Genomic DNA, 24,970 nt, shown 5'->3' with positions numbered 1-24,970 from the left:
CTTTCCTCTTCTGGCGCACAGCTTCAAGATAGTCCTGGTTGAGGAAGATATACGTTCCTCTCAAGTTCTTGGCTCTTTCCAGAAGAGCTACCTTGTTCTTGAACCTCAGGAACTTGACCACCATCGTCCTGGGCCGGTGGTGGGTTTTCCAGTCCTCCGGGCGCACTCCACCTCAATCTTCCTGTGGTCAATCTTCAATTTCTTAGAGAAAATTTCCCTGTTTCAACTAATCGAGCTGACCCTGGGAGAACTGCAAACTGTTCTTCAGGTCCTGGACCTCTCTGGTCAGGTCGTCCATTCTTTTATTAGTAGAATCTAAAAGTATTTGGACAAAACACTTGAAGCCATTTCCTTATTGTAACAAGAAGGTCTCTTTTTGTTAATTGAAAAATATCCTTCATGTGTGATAGAGACACCACTGTCCTCAACGGTACTCCCGCTGGCTTTGGTCTTTGTCATGGTAGCTAGCAATGTAGTTTACGCTGTCACTCCTCGCAGTTCTAGACAGGGTTAGTCAAATTAAATTTGCTTTAAGAAAAATAAGTGTTAAGTAAAAGTGAGGGCATCACTAAGAGCATAGTACACCACATGCACTTGGAGTAGAGAATAATTAATAGTGTTGCTGTGGACACTGGATAAACTGACTAACACACACACACACACACCTGTTTGACATTGCTGAGTCAATTCAGGTAGCATTCAATGTCATGTGTGTGTGTTAACCATAGCAGCCAACATTGTAATAAAGAGATGTGCAGAAAGACTATCAGCCTCTGGTGTCTGTGGATCCTTTCCCCTTATTGTATTTTTCATGTCAGCCAGTCACACATTTGAAAATAAACACCATTTAATTCCATCTCTAGTTGAGTAAAATGAGTTTTGTTCAGGTCACAAAATAATTCAGACAATAGCGATTAACAGCGCCACACTCAGGCAGAAAACGGAATGTTCTATTCCCAGCCAGGCCCATTTTTTCAAAGGAAACACAATTGAATTATATCTATTTCAGCAAAATAAGATTTTTTTCTTGTGATGAAAAGAAAACCCTAACAATTCAGGTAAAGAGACACAGTAAAGCAGAAAATATAGGAATGTTCTATCATAAATTGAGAGAAAGAAAATCCCTGGTTGACATGGCTGCTAGTAATTAGAAATACTATAACAGTAAATTAATAGATGACATTCGCTGCTGTAAACCTGTCTCTAATATAATCGCATAGTTTACACAGACCCACCGCGGTCGCATGTGAAAAGGAGTCCCATAAGATGGTCTGTTTTGTCAATTTACTCAATGTATCTCACCACCCCGGTATACAAATCATTAGTCCAGGTAAAGTCCCACTCACCTGTCTCAGGTCTTAATTAAAGGCCATGGTCCTCCAGTCCTAGATAACTTCGGTTAGAGGGTTTTTAAAGGAGGATACAAGGAAAGAAGGAGACAGTTTTGCAATTAAGAAGAGTAACGTTAGTGACGTGGCTATGTTGTTGTGACAAATGATAACGTTACTAACTAACCCAAACAACAATATACATATCCATTTAACCACATGGCTTGAATTTGACAACATTTTGAGGGACCAGACGATCGGCTCCCTTGGTTTTGATAACAGGCGCGAGGTAAGCAAAATAGCTAACTAGCTGGGCAGCTCAATAGCTCGCGCATGTAACAGACACATATTTCATTGTTGACACATCATCGGTTGGTCTTTCTTTCCTAGGTGGACATTGATACTGAAGTTTATATCTGGTTTCATTAGATAGAAACGGCTGAAATAGTAGGCTAGTCTGGAGGGGCTGTTCATTCCAACATAGGTGAGTATGACATTTTATTCTTGACATCTGGTTGCAGCCTGGTCTCAGACTAGAAGTAACATAGTAAATGTAAATCCAGAACATGAAATTAGAATGATGTTACGTTTGATATAGTTACATAAAACAGAAGATTACTTAAGAATGTTGGGCGTGTAATGCAAAAGTCTATCAACCCAAGGGGTGCGTGTTCAAATCTCATCACTGACAACTTTAGCTAATTAGCAACTACTTACTACTTTTTGGCTACTTTGCAACTATTTAGCTAACCCTAACCTTAACCCTTCCCCTAGCCTTATAATAACCCTTAACCTAACTCCAAACCCTAGCCTAGCTAAGGTTAGCCACAACAAATTGAAATTCATATCATACGAACTGTAATTCTTAACATATTGTACCAGGGTATGTTAAGAATTACAGTTGAGGTGCTTAAAGTACATGAATTTGGCACTCTGAAATTCAAGTACCGGAATACCTCAGATATTATCAAGTTGGTACTTGAAAAGTACTTCAATTAAAATGAGAGAACAGAAAATGATAAAATATGTTAATATGAAAAATATTAGATTAACGTATTGGTCATGGAAATACATTTTTGCGCTCTGGTTGCCAGATGAGCTCGCTCATTCCACTCAGCCAGACAGGTACTGAACTGAATGCTTCAAACATCGATAGCTAAAATGCCTGGCAAATGTAGATTAAAACTTGCCTGGCAGGATATTGATGTTTATAAATTGGTTTTGCCAGACCTAACCAGGGATGTAGAGGAGGGTAAATGCAGTTTACGCACCTTTTTATATAGTGTTCACTCACCTTTTTTATTTTGTTAATTAACATTTACCCATTATTGTGTTCCTAGCGTTGAAAATGCTCAGAAGGATTCTTGATCAGAGTTCTAATTGTGCCTACCTTTGCTAACGAGTTGAATCATGAATGATTCATGTATGCTCGTTATGTTCACCAGCTGCCTTGGATTTGCCTTGTTAGCAGCACATTCATTCACCACTCTGCCCGTGACAGGCCTAGAGGTAAAACAAACTTCCTCAGCCCAGACCTACAGTGGTAAATGGCAGAGTGGGATTTTTTTTCCGTGTCAACAGACATTCCCCAAATAAAAATTAAAACGGACTCTCGGAGAATGAGTTTACAACTGGTAAATAGTCGCTGATATTTCAGTCAGATGTCTAGCTAGATAGTTAGCTCAAGGGCTCTAGCTATAGCTTGCTGGCTAGAAGGATGAAGTTAGCTTCTAACGTTGAACAGAGCATGACCTCAGCAGGAGCAGTTGACTAAAATTAAGCTAGCTATAATCAAAGGATGGGCTATAAGTTCTCATAACAAAATACATTTTCTTTACTGAGAGTAGTGAGATAGACAGTGATGAGTCAGGCTGCAATGAAGGTAAAAGAGATGCACAGAGAGAGGAAGCATTGAAGCAAGCAGGGAGAGGTTAGTAGGACAGTGGTTCCCAAACTTGGGGTCCTTGACCCATGTGGGGTCCCCTAAAATTTTAAATAGGGTCTCATGAGATCATCTTTAATGTTATCAAACACAATAACTTGTTTCTCTTCAAATGGGTATAGGATACAACATTTTAGAGTCAACTAAGGACCTTTTACACTGTTAAAATTCACTTTCATGTCATTGTGTTGAGAGAGCCTACGGGACCTAACATTTAGTGAAATATATAGAGAATTTTAATATAAAGACAATTTAATATTATTATAATGTGCACTGAACAAAAATATAAACACAACATGCAACAATTTCAAAGATTTTACTGACTTACAATTTGTAAGGAAATCAGTCAACATCATCAGTACTGACATATCACTCATGTATGTAGTAAATAAGTAGTGAAACACGTATTATTGAGTAGAACTTGTAAGGTAGTGATGAATAGTACGTTTTTAGTTTTTTTTACAAGATTGTGGCAATATACTGCTATCTGGTGGTGACTAGAACAATTACATAATAGGAAATATTACAAATGGATGGTCATTGAAAATAAATACTAGTGCTTGAAAAAGTTATTGAAAGTCCTTGGATTTGACTTGCCATTGTCTGTACGAACCCCGTAAATGTATGATGGACATCCGCAAATGAATGCATATCACATGAAACATAACATATCATGCTAAATGGTTTGTCCTGGATTTACTATCAAAATAATACAAAATGCTGTGAGACCAGGTTGCAACTTTTGATCTACACCTCTACCATTTCACATACACAGGCATAAAATGCAGATATATTTAATTTGTTTTGTTAATAACTACCACTTAATTCATATACACATACAACACATTTAATAAATGTAGTTATATAGTTTCTTTAGTGAGCGCAGACCATTGCTGCATCTCTAGAGCCCCCTCTGAAATATTGTAATTAGTAATACATTTTAGTCATTTAGCAGACACTCGTATCCAGAATGACTTACAGTAGTGAGTGCATACATTTGTGCTGGTCCCCCCGTGGGAATCGAACCCACAGCCCTGGCGTGGCAAGTACATGAGACCATAATGTATGTGGGCTACTTCATATAACCATAAGTCAATGATATTGACTTATATAATAATAGATGAGTGCACATGCTTAGCTGTGCAAAAGGACCATGGTCAGCTAGCTAGTCAACAAATGACAGGACATTTTATATAATTAGCCTAATTGTCTTAATTGGAAATTCATTCCAGATAGTGTTTGGAAACACTATGGGTTGTTTCCCAGAGACAGATAGAGCCTTGTCCTGGACCGAAAAGCAAGCTCAATTGAGAATCTACATTGAAGGTGCTTTTTATATAATAATAATAATATATGCCATTTAGCAGATGCTTTTATCCAAAGCGACTTAGTCATGCATGCATACAGTATATTTTATGTATGGGTGGTCCCGGGAATCAAACTCACTATCCTGGCGTTGCAACTGCCAACTGAGCTACAGAGGACTAGATTTAGCCTAATCTCACATGAGGTTGGTGGCACCTTAATTGGGGAGGACGGGCTTGTGGTAATGGCAGTAGCAGAATAGGTGGAATGGTATCAAACACATGGTTTCCATGGTTTCCATGTGTTTGATGCCATTCCATTTGCTCCATTCCAGCCATTATTATGAGCTGTCCTCCCCTCAGCAGCCTCCTGTGCCTAATCTGTGTCTGGAAAACCAGTCCTTTTGGGTGTGTTAAATACAAGCCTACAAGATTATGTGGTATTTACTCTTTTATAAAGAGAGCTTCTTCAACCGCCTGTCATTTCACAATGAATAATCTTCTGAGAGAAATGTAAAGTGCATTGTGATGGTAGGGCTGTGTGTTCGGTTGTTTGTTCTTCCAATCATAATATATTTGTTTGTTGTAGCCTAATTCTATTCTACCGTGCAGGTTAGAACTAGCCTGGCTGCCAGTCTGTTTCTGCTCTCTTGTCATGTCTGGCACCCAGGATATACAACATGTTAATATCCATACATACAGGAGTACAATAGGACCAAACAATATTATGACAGACTTAAAGGTGATAAAGTGTACACCACAAACACAAAATATAAAAGCACAATTGTTCATCAGCCACATGTAGATTATGTCCCTTTCAAACATTTGTCCTTGTATTGAAACAGCGAGGATGAGTTTGGTTGGCAAAAATGTCTTGGACCAAGGAAATAGGCATCTAGTGTATAGCCTCAATTCCAGGCTTCCTTACAACTAACGAGACTTGGGAGTATGGTAATGTGAGACTTGATCCTTTAAGACTTCCTTGATCATAATCATTACTGTGTTGTGCAGCCTGATTGCCCTTGTGCTTCTGTCTCAATCCACTTCTTCTCAATTTCTACCTATAAAAAGGACAGAGCGATACGGTTGTTTCATTAGATATGGAATAATCACGATGGCATGACAACGATAGAAGATTTTGATACACTACAGCACATGCCTAGGCTGGTCCTATAGTGTAAGGTCAGCTGGTGTCACAGTAATAACTACAGTATAAAAAATACCCTGCACCCTTAATCACAAAGCATGATTCTGCTTGGGAAATAGATTTAAATAGTCTACAACAGCATTATAGATATTAAACAGCAAAAAAATACTAAACATTATAGATATTAAACTTAACTAATAATATCTCAGTTCTTACCTGACAATGATAGTGGGTCCTACTGGTGACATGTTTCTGAGGCTGAATGTCACTCTCTGTGCCCAGTGACGTCACTCTGGTCTGTGAAACTACGGCCCCCACCATGTCACACTCCATTGTGACAAACGGGTACCAGTCACTGGGAATCTCCTGGTCTGAACCAAGCTCTAACTTACAGGAGAAGGTATGGGGATGGTCCACTGCTGTGAGGTAAAAAGGAGAATGTGTAGTTAGCAATCTATACCACTTGGGGGAGCAATATGAGCAGAATCTGATAGATACATGTTTCCATCCTCTGGCACAATGCAAACAAATCACTAACGTCAGTCAATTGGAATTTAATATTTAGCCAAGCAATAGTATAACAAACCATAATACTATAAATAATATGTATTGTAGCTAAACTGATTAGGGAACATAAGTTACAATTCACATAGACTATTTGGAAACCTATTTCGGTAAGTTGTAATTATAACATGTAAAATAAAGCCACTATTGTCAGAATAAACCAGCATTCCATATGAAAATCAATAGACCGCCATCATCAATAGACAGCCAAACTCTTCCTTAGTCCTTACCCATGTTCTTAGCAGGCAGTCTGTCGATCCTCCACACTATGGCTGAGTACACATTCTCATACTTGACCGTCCCCACGGTAACCTGCATGACTGGCTGTGACTCTGAAGCGCTGACTGACCCCAGACACGCGTTCCGGTTCATCCTGGCCGTCAGTGACTTACGTCGTAGCAACGTCACTGTACGCGACACCTTCACCCAGTCCCCCGGTACCGGCACACGGATCAGGACATTCTCGCAGAGTGGCTGAGTCTCCGACACGCTGATAAATGATGGGAAGATGGCTGACATGTTGAGAAAGGCTTGGAGTTCCACGTAGGCCCCTTGGACAGTCACCACAGCTTTGACGGAGAAGGGCAGCTCGGTACTTCCCAGGGCTAATGTCTTGTAGCGCATCAGTTCTACTCTACAGGCGTCCGGAGGAGAGAACTTGAGCAGCCGAGACCTGTGGAACTCCAAGTCGTTGATGCACTTGTGGAAGTGGCAGTCACTGATCTCCATCCAGCCCTCCAGGAGGTCATCCTGAAAGACCACAATGGCAATAGACATATCTTGATTTTTTTTGGTCATCCTGGATGATTTTACTTATGTTAAAATTGTATGTTTGTGTTGATGGGTGTTAAAATTGTGCATTGATGTGTGTGTTCAAATTGTATGTTTAGTTGTTATGCATGTTAAAATGTTGTTTGTGTGTTGATATGCATGTTAAGAAACTAATACTAAACCTCCTCTGAGCCAGAGCCGTAGCTGGCGTCGAAGCGGAGAAGCCCCAAGTCGTTGAGAGCCAGGAAACACTCCCCTGGGCCATTGAGGAACGCCAGGCAGTGGATCCTCGTCATGGCCGCCCGGTCCATCAATACACCGTCCTTGAAAAATATATCCTCTGATTTTAGCAAATGAGAGGTGGAGTGGCAAAAAGGATCCCCAAGGGGCATGCAATATATACAAATATCATTTTTATGTGAAAGATTTTAGGAAAAGACATTCATAGCCTAAATAATAAGGGTATACATTTCCATCAATGTGTTGTATAATAAGTAACAGCAATTAATAAAATAGTTTTTAATAACGCCTGATTTTAAGAACCTGTAATGTATAGCAACCCCAGGTGTAAAATAGTAAATAACTGCTACTTCTCAGAGAGAAGTATGGCTGAAAATGCACAACATTGATCTAAAATTTACCCTGGAAATAGTACTGTTAGGATATCTGGATAGACCGGGTCAGTCAATTACTAATATAATAATACTCTTAGGAAAAGTATTTATCTTCAACTCGCAATCTGTAGATTCTATTCGATAGATTGAAATTGTACATTCAACATCCCAGCATAGTTGAAAGATATGTGGTGTAGAAATCCAAAGCGGGAGGCCAGCAGAGATGGATGGGATGTGGGAGTGGAGTTGCTGGGCGGGAGATAGAATGATAGTCAAAGATAAAAGTCCAAATAAAACAGAATAAAAAGAATGACACTGAGGGGCAGTGTTTTTACAGCTAATGCCGGTTTGCCAGAGGCTGATGCCATGCAGGTGTTTGTACACATCCATATACACACACTCTCATTCAATACACACATGTAAATAGTGCCAGACAGGCACTCAAACAAACAGTTGGCCTTGCTGTTATGATTTTAGTTGTCCTTTGATGTACTTATTTTATTTTTTTTGCATTGTTTTCTGTTTTCCTTTGTCTTTTTTCTCTTTAGTTAATATTCTTGGTTGTTGGCGCATTGGGGTGCTTCTTGGGGGGCTTCTTGGGGGTGGGGAATGGAATTCATTAATTTTTTTATTATTGGGGGGGTGTGGGAGGGGTCTCGGATGGTTGAGGGGCAGCTATTGGGGAACTGTGGGGGGGGATCTTAGAGGATTCGTGTCCCTGTTTTTTGTCTTGTGAGAGATCGGTCGACATGCCCTTGTGCAGGGCTTTGACCCTGGATGCTTCTGTGTGTCGCCCTGAATGGGAGTCTGTTGAATGAATGACTGGTGTGGTGTAGTTGTTGAGCGGCTTCACTGCAAGTATATTGTATGTTTTGGATATTCTTTTTTTTTTTTTTATGTAAAAAATTCAAACATGTAATAATGCTGAAATACCAATGAACTACACTAGCAAAGTTACATTTCCTGACCAAAATGTGTGCTTGCGCCAACTGTCTTACAGTAGTTGTATGGTAGTGGAAGAAGAAGTACATGCACCTTGTCCAGCTGCACCCAGAGGTGGTCTGTGATCTGCAGTGTCATCTCCTGTTCGTCGTAGTGCCGTTTCTGCAACAGCGGCGGCGCCAGCCTGAGAAGCTCCTCCTCCATAGTTTCGAAAAGGTCCTCCATGTCGCCGTGTTCCGTGGTTCCAAACTTCAGCAGCTGCTCCACCTCTGCCTCGTGGGACACCTCCAGCTTCAAATCAAACTTTATGCATTTAAAATCACGTCACACAGTAAAACAATATGATGACATCTATAACAGTAATATCATTGATTGATTAAACGCCAAGCTACAAAGGTGTGTTTTAAATGTGATTTAAAAACCTCAATTGTGCTCGGGGGGAGCACAACATTACCTTGGGGTGGTAACGCTTCTTCTCTGTGTAAGACACGTGCTCCACCTTAACTGTCTGGATCTTGCGAGGCTCTCCATTGCTTTCTAGCTTGAGATCTGACAACCTGCAGTGAGGCTGCAGCTGGAACTCTTTGAAGGGCTTCTCCAGTCCTTTCTCATAGTACATCTGGAGCACACCTCCAGACAGCAAACGCAGGTAAATGGGGCCCCACTGTCGGGACGACATTCGGTTTTTCTTCTCTGGGATCCTCAGCATTAAAGACCAGCCGTCTCTCTTCTCGCTACGGAACAGACCGTGAGAGACAAAGGCTGGGGATGGTCCCTCCTTGGCTGCCTCCCTGTCTCTTACTCCTCTCCTCTCCCCCCTCTCCATCCCTACTCCTTCCTCTGTGTCATTGTCTTCCTCGGCCCGCAGGCCCTCCAGCTTGTGGCAGATGTAGGAGTAGGAGCTCTGGAGGTGGTCTGGTCGAGGAGGCTTGTTGCCTTCTTTCGTCCGAATGAAGAAGCGAGGCAGACTAGAACCTCCAGCCTCGGAGTCGGAAGATGAGCTCCCAGAGTCCACGCTATGCCCACCAGCCCCCTCCCAGAATGGGTTGAAATGTCCCGGGTCCCCCTGGAAGGAGGGGAAGGTACTGGGGCCATCGGAGACAGAGACGTCACCCTGAATATGTGTGGTGGTGCCGGTAGTGGTGGCCTGGTCTGGGCCAGGGGGAGAAGAAGAATAAGGCACAGAGGCAGAGGATGAACTGGAAAAACTACTGAAGAAATCGTGCTGATCCCAGGGCCTGCAATGGAAAGGTAACGCGCCGGTAGGAGGAACCTCCCTCACCGGAGTGCAAAGAGGAGTGTTGCAGGGCACACAGGAACTTCCATTGAGGTTAAAGTGCATTGGAGGGGAGCTGGATTCAAGGGAACTGCTGAAGATCCAGGATGGATCTCCCACTGGGGGCAGTATCAGCTTTAGTCCATTGGGACGGGGGATTGTCTTTAACCCTGTCGTTGTCACACTACCTGGGGCTGTCTTCAGGGGTGTAGAGGCAAAGGAAGGGGGTGAACTTGTCTTTGCCCCTGGTGACTTCAGGGGTGTTGTGGCCAACTTTGTCCCACTCTCTGGGATCTTCAAGGGGGTTGAGGCAAAAGAAGGAGACGTAGACGTTCTCCCCTCATCCTCGAAGGTCACCCAGTTTGGATTGTTCACGGAGCACATGGCTTTGGTTGTTTGGTGTCAAGGTTCAAGTCAGCACTTCCTGCTTCTGTTGTTGGCGTTATCCTCAGACTCCGCCACAAGGGTATTCCCTGCTGAAACACTGAACAGAACATAGTCATAGATTAGAACACACAGAGTATCAGAAAATAATATCTACAGTTATTATATATTGATGCATTTGCTTTGAAAGATATCAGTTATCTCTTGTGTACACCGAGAAATGACCCTACAGTGTCCCCTTGTGAGCATTCTGGCCTAAGAGACATCTACAGTTAGTGTTGCCAGATAGGGTTGTTTCATGGGCTACTTTTAGTAGATTGGAGGGGGATTTTTGCTCAGATTCACCTGCAAAGTGTCATGAAAATCTGGCAACACAGTGCAGTTAGATGTCCCCTCTTAGCCACTCGGCGACATTAAATTTCCCACATGACTGTTGGTTTAATTATTTAATAGCTGGTGTGTTGGTGTGTTTCTTTTTTCCTTTTTATTTGTGGCAATTCAGCAACTGGCTCCATGTGGTTATATTTACAATAATGCACTTTGTGCTAGGAGTAAATTCAAGTAAAATACATGATTGGAGGAAAAAATATAGTACAACTCTTTGCTGTGTCTTGTCACCAGTCAACCACACACACTCCATGTGTTCTCTCACTGGAATTGAGTAGGATAAATATAGAAACACTGAATATGCTAGTGGACACTGCTGAGTAACATTTGGCTAAACGCTACAGTTGCAGCCTTGTTGAATGAAAATGCAGAGAGGTACAGCTCTGCTCTGTCAGCCACTACCAGAGGAATTGTGGTCAATTTCAATTTGGGTTGAACTTCAGGCGTCAGCGCCCTCCTATTCAAAGGTGGTGAAATTTGGAATAAAGTGGAGTTGGAATAAAATGTAGGGTTTTGGAATTTGTAGATAAATTGTGTTGGATGAAAATACCATGCTCTGGTAGGAAATGTAGAAGGCTGAACTGAATTGGGATTGGTTGGAGGGGAACCCAAAGCCTGGGTAGGATTCAGGAAACGTGTCACTGGCACTCGAGCAGAGAACCAATCAGTAAGAAGCCATCTGTGATAACTAGGCTGTGGAACACTGGAACAGCTGGTGTGAGGGTTCTGGATTATTTAACAGCTGGTGTGAGGGTTCTGGATTATTTAACAGCTGGTGTGAGGGTTCTGGATTATTTAACAGCTGGTGTGAGGGTTCTGGATTATTTAACAGCTGGTGAGATATGAGGCACAGACCCTACTGTGTTGTGGTGTAATGGGAATTGGAAAATCCAAGCATAATGAATGTCTTCATAGGACTTAGTTAGTTACACCTCCATATATATATATATATATATATATATATATATATATATATATATATATATATATATATATATATATATATATATATATATATACACACACACACACACACACACACACACACACACACACACACAACAAGACCAAAGACACACACTATAAGACCAACAGTATGTGGACACCTGCTTGTTGAACATCTTATTCCAAAATCATGCGCATTAATATTGAGTTGGTGCTGCCTTTGCTGCTATAACACCCTCCACTCTTCTGGGAAGGCTTTCCATTAGATGTTGGAATTAGAGGTCGACCGATTATAATTTTTCAACGCCGATACCGATTATTGGAGGACAAAAAAAGACGATAGCAATTAAATCGGACATTTTTTTTTTAATTACTTGTAATAATGACAATTACAACAATACTGAATTAACACTTATTTTAACTTGATATAATACATCAATAAAATAAATTTAGCCTCAAATAATGAAACATGTTCAATTTGGTTTAAATAATGCAAAAATAAAGTGTTGGAGAAGAAAGTAAAAGTGCAATATGTGCCATGTAAGCAAGCTAACGTTTAAGTTCCTTGCTCAGAACATATGAAAGCTGGTGGTTCCTTTTAACATGAGTCTTCAATATTCCCAGTTAAGAAGTTTTAGGTTGTAGTTATTATAGGACTATTTCTCTCTATACCATTTGTATTTCATATATCTTTGACTATAGGATGTTCTTAAAGACACTTAAGTATTAGTATTGCCAGTGTAACAGTATTGCTTCCGTACCTCTCCTTACGCCTACTTGGGCTCGAACCAGCAACACAACGACAACAGCCACCCTCGAGTAACAGCAGTGTTACTCATGCAGAGCAAGGGGAACAACTACTCCAAGTCTCAGAGCGAGTGATGTTTGAAACGCTATTAGCGCGCACCCCACTAACTAGCTAGCCATTTCGCATCACATCGTTACACCAGCCTAATCTCAGGAGTTGATAGGCTTGAAGTCAAACGCACTAAAGTGCTGTTTGAATGAATGCTTATGAGCCTGCTGGTGCCTACCATCGCTCAGTCAGACTGCTCTATCAAATCATAGACTTAATTCTAACATAATAACACACAGAAATGCGAGCCTTAGGTCATTAATATAGTCAAATCCGGAAACTATCATCTCGAAAACAAGACGTTTATTCTTTCAGTGAAATACGGAACCTTTCCTTATTTTAGACTGATGGATGGCATCCTGTTACATTGCACAACCTTCAATGTTATCTCATAATTACGTAGAATTCTGGCAAATTAGTTCGGTATGAGCCAGGTGGCCCAAGCTGTTGCATATACCCTGACTCTGCGTGCCATAAATTGCTGGCAACACTGCTCTTGGGGCTGCAGGATAGCCTAGTGGTTAGAGCGTTGGACTAGTAACCGGAAGGTTGCAAGTTCAAACCCCCGAGCTGACAAGGTACAAATCTGTCGTTCTGCCCCTGAACAGGCAGTTAAACCCACTGTTCCTAGGCCATCATTGAAAATAAGAATTTGTTCTTAACTGACTTGCCTAGTTAAATAAAAAATGAATGCAAGAGAAGTGACACAATTTCACCTGGTTAATATTGCCTGCTAACCTGGATTTCTTTTAGCTAAATATGCAGGTTTAAAAATATATCATCAACCATATGTAGTTATAACTAGTGATTATGATTGATTAAGTTTAATGCTAGCTAGCAACTTACCTTGGCTTCTTACTGCATTCGCGTAACAGACGGGCTCCTCGTGAGGCAGGTGGTTAGAGCGTTGGACTAGTTAACCGTAAGGTTGCAAGATTGAATCCCTGAGCTGACAAGGTAAAAATATGTTGTTCTGTCCAGGGCAAGGCAGTTAATCCACTGTTCCTAGGCCATCATTGAAAATAAGAATGTGTTCTTAACTGACTTGCCTAGTTAAATGAAGGTTAAATAAAGGTGTAAAAAAAAAGGAAAATTCGGCATCCACAATTACCGATATCCGATTGTTATGAAAACCTGAAATCGGCCCTAATTAATCAGCCATTCTGATTAATCGGTCGACCTCTAGTTGGAACATTGCTGCAGGGAATTGTTTCCATTCAGCCACAGCCGCATTAGTGAGGTCGGGCGCTGGTGTTGAGTGATTTGGAATGCCGACTGCGAGCCAGGCCTATTCATCCCAAAGGTGTTTGATGGGTTGGAGGTCAGGGCTCTGTGCAGGCCAGTCAAGTTCTTCCACACCAATCTTGACAAACCATTTCTGTATGGACCTCGCTTTGTGCACAGGAGCATTGTCATGCTGAAATAGGAAAGGGCCTTCTCCAGATTGTTGCCACAAAGTTGGAAGCACAGAATCGTCTAAAATGTCATTCTATGCTGCAGCATTAAGATTTCCCTTCACTGGAACTATGGGGCCTAGCCCGAACCATGAAAAAACAGCCCCAGACCAGTATTCCTCCTCCACCAACCTTTACAGTTGACACTATGCATTCGGGCAGGTTGTGTTTTCTTGGCATCCGCAAACCCAGATTTGTCCAGAAAATGTGTTTCTAATGAGTCCAATGGCGCGAGCTGTACACCATTCCAGCTGACACTTGGCATTGAGCATGATGATTTTAGGCTTGTGTGCGGCTGCTCGGCCATGGAAACCCATTCCATGAAGCTCTAGACAAACAGTGCTTGTGCTGACGTTGCTTCCAAAGGCTGTTTGGAGATCGTTAGTGAGTGTTGCAACTGAGGACATATGATTTGTACGCGCTTCAGCACTCTGCGTTCCCGTTCTGTGAGCTTGTGTGGCCTACCACTTCGTGGCTGAACCGTTGTCGCTCCTAAACGTTTTCACTTCACAATTACACCATTTACAGTTGACCGGGGCAGTTCTAGCAGGGCATAAATTTGACAGACTTTTTGGAAAGGTGTTATCCTATGACGGTGCCGTGCTGAAAGTCAATGAGCTCTTAAGTAAGGCCATTCTACTGCCAATGTTTGTCTATGGAGATTAAATGGCTGCGTGGTCTATTTTTAAAGACCCGTCAGCAACCGGTGTGGCTGAAATAGTCAAATACACTAATTGGAAGGGGTGTCCACATACCTTTGTACATACACCGTAGTGTAATGTAAACCTCATTCCCAGACTAATTTCTAGAGAAAGAGCCGGATGGTGGAAAAATCTAATACAATGGTTACTGCATAGCCTCACACAGGAAGCGGCGCAGGTCCTAATCCAGGCACTTGTCATCTCCCGTCTGGATTACTGCAACTCGCTGTTGGCTGGGCTCCCTGCCTGTGCCATTAAACCCCTTCAACTCATCCAGAACGCCGCAGCCCGTCTGGTGTTCAACCTTCCCAAGTTCTCTCACGTCACCCCGCTCCTCCGTTCTCTCCACTGGCTTCCAGTTGAAGCTCGCATCCGCTACAAGACCATGGTGCTTGCCTACGGAGCTGTGAGGGGAACGGCACCTCAGTACCTCCAGGCTCTGATCAGGCCCTACACCCAAACAAGGGCACTGCGTTCATCCACCTCTGGCCTGCTCGCCTCCCTACCACTGAGGAAGTACAGCTCCCGCTCAGCCCAGTCAAAACTGTTCGCTGCCCTGGCCCCCCCAATGGTGGAACAAACTCCCTCACGACGCCAGGACAGCGGAGTCAATCACCACCTTCCGGAGACACCTGAAACCCCACCTCTTTAAGGAATACCTAGGATAGGTTAAGTAATCCCTCTCACCCCACCCCCCCCCTAAGTTTTAGATGCACTATTGTTAAGTGACTGTCCCACTGGATGTCATAAGGTGAATGCACCAATTTGTAAGTCGCTCTGGATAAGAGCGTCTGCTAAATGACTTAAATGTAAATGTAAATGGTAGCAGTTTCTTAAGAGCTGTGGAAATATAGCCTGGTCCCAGATCTGATTTGCAAGACATCACTGACAGATCTGGGACCAGGCAATTCAAAATATAGGCTAGTACATTATCCTGAGCTCTGATGTCATTCATGTCCTCCACCCTAGCCTCGACCCCAGCTGTTAAAGATTTCAAAGTTAGAGAATATGGCAGAATGGAGAGCAGTCACGCTGTAATCAACATACCATCTAGCAATTGATTCCCAGTCAACCTCAGCAGCCAATTGTTCCTTGGCTGTGACACGCTGGCAACACTGCTCTTGCCAGCAGCAGCAGCATTAATGACAGTAGTAACACCCAGACAGAGGCAGATCAACTGGTTTCAGTCAATTGGTTAAATAATTGGTTAAATATAATAGGGCAAGTTTCCCTTGATGCTATAATAAAGTATATGAATGGAGCTCAGGGGCTGTAGGAACCCAAGGTAGCATCTCAGAGTAGGAATGCTGATCTAGGATCAGTTTTTCATTTTAGATCATAATGAATCAACGGGTGTATTTACTTTACAAATAATTTCCTACAATTCTACAGTTTGACATTACTTAAAATACCCCTCTCGAGGCATAATAAGGGGTAAATGGAGGGGTATTTTGAAAACACAGTACAAGTGGAAAGAACCCCTAACTTCCTGCATTTCAACACGTTTTACTATGGGGCAGAGAAAAAAGTTTGCTGTTTTATAGCTGATCTCATGCTATTCACCACATTTTGTCATGAGGATTAGGCATAATTTTTGTAGTTTTAAAGTTAATTTCCTTCTACTCTACACATTTTTCCATGATACAGAGACAATGTTGCAGTTTTCAAGTAACTTTCCAGTGAAAATCTCACTTAAAAGTTAATATTCTCTTAACTCATACCCAAATAATGTTGTTGACTCCTCTTATACTAGTGTTTTGTGGCCAGCGCATAAATTGGAGGGGAAAAAACACTTCAAAAGCCCCACCTCGAACGTGTATCTCAAACAGACCATTTAAAAAATGCTTGCTATCTCCTCAGAAGATGATGTCATCCTCCTGAGCAGGATGAGCTGGCCAATCAGCGGCCTACTAATAATTTTTTATGACCACTATATACGCCCACACCATTCTGTTGTTGGGGTTCGCCCACACCATTCTGTTGTTGGGGTTCGCCCACGCCATTCTGTTGTTGGGGTTCGCCCACGCCATTCTGTTGTTGGGGTTCGCCCACGCCATTCTGTTGTTGGGGTTCGCCCACGCCATTCTGTTGGTGGGGTAGGCCCACGCCATTCTGTTGTTGGGGTTCGCCCACGCCATTCTGTTGTTGGGGTTCGCCCACGCCATTCTGTTGTTGGGGTTCGCCCACGCCATTCTGTTGTTGGGGTTCGCCCACACCATTCTGTTGTTGGGGTTCGCCCACACCATTCTGTTGTTGGGGTTCGCCCACACCATTCTGTTGTTGGGGTTCGCCCACGCCATTCTGTTGTTGGGGTTCGCCCACGCCATTCTGTTGTTGGGGTTCGCCCACGCCATTCTGTTGTTGGGGTACGCCCACGCCATTCTGTTGTTGGGGTTCGCCCACGCCATTCTGTTGTTGGGTTCGCCCACGCCATTCTGTTGTTGGGGTTCGCCCACGCCATTCTGTTGTTGGGGTTCGCCCACGCCATTCTGTTGTTGGGGTTCGCCCACGCCATTCTGTTGTTGGGGTTCGCCCACGCCATTCTGTTGTTGGGGTTCGCCCACGCCATTCTGTTGTTGGGGTTCGCCCACGCCATTCTGTTGTTGGGGTTCGCCCACACCATTCTGTTGTTGAGGTACACCCACACCATTCCTACACAGAAAAGCTGCTTTTGAACATAATTAATTACAATTTTTTTTGAGAAAACAATTTTACTCATATCCCATTGATTCAGGCCTGTTGATATGATAGAATGTGGACTTTAGGGAGGAAGAACCTCGTATCGAGGCTAACTGAACCTTGCTCCAGGCCAATACTGGCAACTCCTGCAGTTCACTTCCAAACAGTACTGCCACCTCCATCAGCCTGTTCCAAAGAGATGGAGCAGAGAAATATCCTGGTCCTAGATGTATTGTCACACTAGCAGGAGTTCTGACCAGGCTAGTAGCAGGGGGAATGAAAGGTTACTAAATCTACAAAGGCAGAAAAGAACAGACATTCTAATCATTCCTAAGGGACAGAGCAGCATGCACACAGGAAATACCAGCCAACTCTACTGCTTCTGCACACACACACACACACACACACACACACACACAGCAAACATCAACTCAATGTCAGTCTGTCAATGGGTTCTCATACACTGTAAATGACAGTGATTACACTGTACACTTCCGTTCAAGAGTTTGGGGTCACAGAAAAAAAAGCAAATTTTTCTCCATTAAAATAACATCAAATTGATCAGAAATACAGTGTAGGCATTGATCAGAAATACAGTGTAGGCATTGTTAATGTTGTAAATGACTATTTTAGCTGGAAACGGCAGATTTTAATGGAATATCTACATAGGCGTACAGAGGCCCATTATCAGCAACCATCACTCCTGTGTTCCAATGGCACGTTGTGTTAGTTAATTATTAGAGGACATGTTTGCAATTGTTAGCACAGCTGAAATCTATTGTTCTGATTAAAAAGCCAATAAAACTGACCTTCTTTAAACTAGTTGAGTATCTGGAGCATCAACATTTGTGGGTTTGATTACAGGCTCAAAATGGCTAGAAACAAAGACATTTCTTCTGAAACTCGTTAGCCTTAATTTCTCAGAACAAGAATAGACTGACGAGTTTCAGAAGAAAGTGCTTTGTTTCTGGCCATTTTGAGCCTGTAATCGAACCCACAAATGCTGATGCTCCAGATACTCAACTAGTCTAAAGAATGGCGAGTTTAATTGCTTCTTTAATCAGAACAACAGTTTTCAGCTGTACTAACATAATTGCAAAAGGGTTTTCTAATGATCAATTAGCCTTTAAAAATGATAAACTTCGATTAGCTAACACAGGGTGCCATTGGAACACAGGAGTGATGGTTACTCATATGGGCCTATGTAGATAGTCCATAAAAAATCTGCCATTTCCAGCTACAATAGTCATTTACAACATTAGCAATGTCTACACAGTATGTCTGATTTATGTTATTTTAATGGACAAAAAAATAGCTTTTCTTTCAAAGACAAGGACATTTCTAAGTGACCCCAAACTTTTGAACTGTACTGTACATGTCACTCAGGTTTGGTTGCTCGTGTCAGCTGATTTACGATTTGAAGCCCAAACTTTTAGGGTTAGGGACACCAATTAAGCCTAATCTAGGACTAAAAAGCATTTTAAATGGAACTTCTCCATTGAGCTTGCTTTTTAGGCATGGTTTCCCAGACACAAAATGTCATCTGTGTCCGGAAACCATCCCTTACTGTATGAAACTCTTTTGTTGGCATGTAGCCTAGCGGTTAAGATAGTTGGGTCAGTAACCGAAAGTTCACTGGTTGAATCCCCGAACTGACTAGGTGAAAAATCTGTCTGTGTCCTTGAGCAAGGCACTTAACCCTAATTGCTCATGTAAGTCACTCTGGATAAAAGTGTCTGCTAAATGACTAAAATATAAATGTTGTAAGGGCAAGCATGCTCAGTGGTCTAATAACTAAATAAGTATATGTTCATAATGTTTGCATGATATGATCGCTCGCTTTCCAGTAATGTTTAGTCTCACATGATATAAATCATCCTTTTATAATGACTTGAAGTGGGAGAAAGACAGCCCTTGTCCCCATGAATCAAGATATAGGGAGACGCCAAGTTCAAAGCACCTACAAGATAGCTAAGATAACTTTTTAACTCTAGGTTATGTATTTTCTGGCAGAGACTCTTTCCAAACAGTCACAAGACAATGACTTGATGAGTGAGAGACAAAAAAGCCACATTTAGAAAAGAGATGTGACTTCCCTTGTTAAATAAAGAACCGTCTCGTTGTCTAGTCTTTAAAACTGTCAGACGCTTGCTGCAGAAGTGAGTTGAGTGAGTCACAGACAGATTTATTTTCTTACTTGATCCATAGCTATTCCTACTTGCATCCATAGCTTTGTCTATGAATTATTTGGGAGTGGTAACATTTCTCCAGTTCCATCATTCAGTTGTTTATCAAAACAAGTGGTCATATTCCAGATTGCCCCTTTGAAGGTTGTCATCGTGACCCTATTTAACGTGTTCAGCCAGTGGAAATGTACATGAATGCATATTCGACTACTGTCTTCTTGAGCGTTTTACAGTATCGTATTTGCTTCCAAACTTTGACAGAATACTTAATAGCAGAATAAAGAATGTAATCTGGAATCAAATACTCCCTGCTGTGACCAAAGAAGAGATTCATGCCCCCTACAAGTACTGCTATGCCCTGCTATTCCCCCTGCTACTGTGCTGAATTCAGGCATTTAATTCAGGCATTTAAACGGGGAATCAAATATAGAGTCCCTACAGTACCTTTGCAAAAACGGTGTCGTTTGTGAAGTTGTGGGTATTCTTATGATGTCTCCCTCCCATCTTGATTATGACCAAATGTAAACAAGAGTGTTGATGTAAACATAAAGATAAACACACTATGATCTGTAGATCTTGATAATGCCTTTATAGCCATCAGTGTTGACCCTGTGCTGACACCGTGTCCTCTAGATGTCCCACTGGCAACTTAGATCAGCATGGCTTGATTAGAACAAATCAATGACTTGATAAAAGGGCCAATCTGCAGGTCGAATGATAACAAAGGGGACACAGCTGAGGGATGGCGCTGAAGAAATGTAACCACTCAAACAGATCAGCTTTAATATTGCCGATATACTGAACAAAAATACAAACTCAAAATGTAAAGTGTTGGTCCCATGTTTCATGAGCTGAAATAAAAGATTCCAGAAATGTTCCATATGCACAAAAAGCTATTTCTCGCAACTTTTCTACACAAATTTGTTTACATCCCTTTTAGTGAGCCTTTGCCAAGATAATCAATCCACCAGACAGGTGTGGCATATTAAACAGCATGGTCATTACACAGGTGCACCTTGTGCTGGGGGCAATGAAAGGAGTTTTGTCACAATGCCACAGATGTCTCAAGTTTTGAGGGATCGTGCAATTGGCATGCTGACTGCAGGAATGTCCACCAGAGCTGTTGCCAGAGAATTTAATGAATTTAATGTTCATTTCTCTACCATAAGCTGCCTCCAATGTCATTTTAGAGAGTTTGGCAGTGTGTCCAACCGGCCTCACAACCACAGACCACATGTAACCATGCCAGCCCAGGACCTCCACATCCGGCTTCTTCACCTGTGGGATCATCTGAGGCCAGCCACCTGGACACCTGATGAAACTGGGTTTGCACAACCAAATAATTAATGCACAAACTGTCAGAAACCGTCTCAGGGAAGCTCATCTGCAAGCTCATCGTCCTCACCAGGGTCTTAACCTGACTGCAGTCCGGCGTCGTAACAGTCTTCAGTGGGCAAATGCTCATCTTCGATGGCCACTGGCACGCTGGAGAAGTGTGCTCTTCACGAATTAATCCCAGTTTCAACTGTACCGGGTAAATGGCAGGCAGTGTCTATGGCGTTGTGTGGGCGAGCGGTTTGCTGTTGTCAATGGTTATTACAGAGTGCCCCATGGTGACATTGGGGTTATGATATGGGCAGGCATAAGCTACAGACAACACACACAATTGCATTTTATCAATGACAATTTGAATGCACAGAGACACCGTGATGAGATCCTGAGGCCCATTTATCCACTGCCATCAGCTCATGTTTCAGCCTAATAATGCACGGCACCATTTCACAGGGATCTGTACACAATTCCTTGAGTTGAAAATGTCCCAGTTCTTCCATATCCTGCATACTCACCAGACATGTCCCCTATTAAGCATGTGTGGGAGGCTCTGGATTGACGTGTACGACAGCGTGTTCCAGTTCCCGACAATATCTAGCAACTTCGCACAGCCATTGACGAGTGAGACAACATTCCCACTGGCCACAATCAACAGCCTGATCAACTCTATGCAAAGGACAAGTGTCGCGCTACATGAGGCAAATGGTGGTCACACCAGATACTGACTGGTTTTCTGATCCAGAAGTAAACTAACGGACAAGAATACGTCTATTTACAGCTATTTTCCCTTATACCTATGGTACCTGTAGTTAAATAATTATACCTATTCCTAATTTCCTCTTCAAGTGCTTGATTTTCACCCATAACGGCCAATCCACCATCATTCTGATCTTAACCCCAAACCCTCCGATGTCCACACATTAGCCCATCTTTCCCAGTATAATGCGATTTTGCAATTTCCTTTTGCAATTACATCCCTCCATTTTACTATAATGTCTTACAACGGTCCTGAACCTCCCTATTTGTAAAATGTCTACCGATATTTCGCTAAAACTAAATACTTTACGCAAGAGTATAATGATAGTTCCCATTGACTGATCATGGTTTTTCAGATCCCCCTAACAATACAGTTTCCAGGTCCATCTGAACCCTGATATTATGACATACCCATTCCTGGACCTGACTCCAAAAGCGAGCAACCGATGGACAGTACCAGAAGATGTTTTCTATTGATTCTGTTTCCTCGTGGCAAAATCTACACAAGGCTGAGTTTTCAATGCCCCATATATATATATATATATACACTATTTTTTTAAATTGTAAATGTAACCTTTATCTAACTAGGCAAGTCAGTTAAGATCAAATTCTTATTTACAACGACGGCCTACCCAGGCAAACCCGGATGATGCTGGGCCAATTGTGCACCACCCTATTGGGACTCACAATCACAGCCGGATGTGATACAGCCTGGATTCAATCCAGGGACTGTAGTGACGCCTCTTGCACTGAGATGCAGTGATCTGACCGCTGTGCCACTCTGGAGCAAAGGATCTTCATTTGAGCCAGTTTGCTACAGCAGGAAAATAATCCAGCAGCATCAGGAAATATTATGTGGATTATAATTAATGGCCATTTTTGTAGGGGCTGATGCATTTTTCAGAAGGGAACATTTCATATTGGAAATTACAAACTTCAGAAGCCTTTTAAAACCTCAAATAATATGTTTCAAGTTAATACAAGTTAAAGATTTCCTGCATTTAAGGAAAGTAATCCTGCAACAGTGTGATCAAATTCAGATCCTAAATTACAACTGCTATTGTTTATCAACCAATACATGTTTAGCAGGCACTATGTGTGGACACCATCCTGTTTGAAAGAGTCTCTGCTATAGCTGATGTATTGCTTTTGAGTGACATACGCCAAGTCTATGTCCAGTGTACAAGAATGTATTGCTGAGTGACGTCTGACCTAGTGGTTTGAAAATGGACATATAATGAGACAACAAAATGCTGAATTTTGGTCCTACCGCATCCTTCTGTGAAACGGTGCATAGTGACAATCGTTGTTTTTCCATGTTTTGCTACAACGCAGACTGTGCATTGGTCTCGGTAATAATTCAACCGTGCTGTGATCGTCCATGACTCATTACCGCCGGAGGAACTCTGGTCTCAACATCAGGACAGGAACGATGTTGTTTTCAATGCAATGTCACGAAATGAGAATGAGGCTATCCTACCAGCGTATTTGTTGTATTGTCATTCGACCTATGACTTTCGTTGTAGTTTGTCAGCAAAGAATATGACCGTTTTAAAATGGTTAATTATATGCTACCGTTATAAACGCAAAGTCCACTCGTTCAAGAAATATCAATGGCCATGATAGTCAAGATTTTCCACTAAGAATATAATACATATTTTATAGAATAAACAACTTTGCACAGTGTGTGGTAACAAGTTAGAAGTTAGCTATTGTTGTAGCCTTGCTTGCTTCTTCTACGGTAGGTTGTTTTGACGGAGCAATGAGATGGAAGTTGTCAACTGACTCTCTGGTGGAAACTTGCAACGAAACAAAACAATACTCACGTTCTACACAAATCCCGAAATAACAACAATCAGGTCATGATTCTTATTTTCCGTTAAAACAGCAGAAATCCCAATATGCGAGGCCGACAGGTTTCTCTCAAAATGGCAGAGGGAGAGAGAAAATGCATCTGATTTGCTATCCCCTTTCAGCCCTCCCGTTAACGGGACGTCCCTGCTAGAGAAATGAAGTGGGGCGAGTGAAGGAATGAACCGAGGATGCCCATATTCTCCTCCCACATCTCATCTGGCCGAATGATGACGATGCTTTTGGTGTGACAGGGAGTTTGTTTTTGCCAATGTTATGAGTGTCCGGTGAAGTAGACAAAGCTTATGATTTGGCTACAATAACACACACGATAAAACATCAGGCTGCATTGTTGCGAGCGCAAAGATCCATTAGCATACATTACGAGTAGATAGCCTAGTTGGAAGCTTTATGAATATAATATTTTTGGTTGATATCCACCAACTAAGTAAAACGGTAATAAGTAGTAAAGCACATTCTAGACATTCTGACTCTTTTTTTTTTACGTTCCAGGTGGGACATTTAGAAATTGGATTAGGACAAGGACTGGGTTGTCTGTCAAAGAACCTCGTTCCACCCCAGTCAACTCACTCACACACTGATTAGGACAAGGTTGTCTGTCAATTAACCTCTTAACCTCACAGTGGGCTAGTCCTAGTTACAAGCTATGGAGACTGGAGACTATAAATTATGACCAAAGAGAAAAATCTGAAGTGAGAAAGAGATTTGAGCGGAGATGGAGAATTTGAGCTGAATTCTGGCAGACATGTTCATATGACTCCATGATAAAAAAGGGTAGTGGTTCACACAGTGACAGAGGTCTGATGCTAGGGTGGGACAATTAGGCGTGGATGACTAGAGATTACTCACCAAGGGAGGGGTCAGCGGTTGGATGGGAGATAATTAAAGGGTTGAAGATAAATCATTGAAGTGCTGTCATCTGGAGTTGGTCCAGACAAGAATCACACTCTCTCACATACACATACACACTAAATTAAATTAAACCAATATCAACACAAACTGAAGTGGTTTTCCTCTGTTCCCCGGGCGCTGAAGACGTGGATTAAAGCAGCCCCCTGCACCTCTGTTTCAGAGGGGTTGGGTTAAATGCGGAAGACATTCAGTTGTACAACTAACTAGGTATCCCCCTTTTCTTTCTGTTCTGTCCGATAACAGATGAGTGGAGGAGGGTGGATAAACGGGATAACATAGCACTCTTCAGAGGGGAGGAGGAGGATGGCTATGGGTTATGGCCAACCTTCAGCCTAACACAATACAAGGTCATTTAGCCCCTTTGGAACAGACCCAAAACAAACACAATGCAAACAGAGAGAGGTAGTATTTGGATGAGAACAGTGTCACAGAGAGAGAAGAGAGATAGAAGTTAGATGAGGACATTCAGTCAGAGAGAAGAGAGGTAGTAGTTGGATGAGAACATTGTCACAGAGAGAAGGGTGGCAGGTAGCCTAGGGGTTAGAGCGTTGGGCTGGATCGAATCCCCGAGCTGACAAGGAAAAAATATGTAGTTATGCCCCTGAGCAAGGCAGTTAA

At 42.3% G+C, this 24,970-nt stretch overlaps 1 protein-coding gene and 1 long non-coding RNA gene across 2 annotated transcripts; one reads left to right on the top strand and one right to left on the bottom strand.

Annotated features, from left to right (window-relative positions):
- The first annotated feature begins 1,217 nt into the window (after positions 1–1,217).
- Positions 1,218–7,609, top strand: LOC124040312. Its single transcript, XR_006839701.1, has 3 exons — positions 1,218–1,617; positions 1,719–1,812; positions 7,253–7,609. It is a non-coding gene; the product is annotated as an uncharacterized LOC124040312 (long non-coding RNA).
- On the bottom strand, positions 3,571–23,591 carry LOC124040311 (stonin-1-like). The gene is made up of 7 exons (XM_046357376.1): positions 23,395–23,591; positions 9,067–10,372; positions 8,706–8,903; positions 7,239–7,379; positions 6,516–7,035; positions 5,938–6,140; positions 3,571–5,635 (listed from the first exon to the last, which is right to left on the bottom strand). Exons 2-7 carry the CDS (start codon positions 10,270–10,272, stop codon positions 5,570–5,572), a joined length of 2,334 nt encoding a protein of 777 aa, XP_046213332.1. The 5' UTR covers positions 10,273–10,372; positions 23,395–23,591; the 3' UTR covers positions 3,571–5,569.
- Between the last annotated feature and the right edge of the window lie 1,379 nt (positions 23,592–24,970).

Source organism: Oncorhynchus gorbuscha, linkage group LG07, assembly GCF_021184085.1.
Source record: "Oncorhynchus gorbuscha isolate QuinsamMale2020 ecotype Even-year linkage group LG07, OgorEven_v1.0, whole genome shotgun sequence".
Classification (NCBI taxonomy): Eukaryota; Metazoa; Chordata; class Actinopteri; order Salmoniformes; family Salmonidae; genus Oncorhynchus; species Oncorhynchus gorbuscha.
The sequence above is the reverse complement of the archived record's forward strand: the minus strand, read 5'-3'. Positions and strand labels throughout refer to the sequence as shown.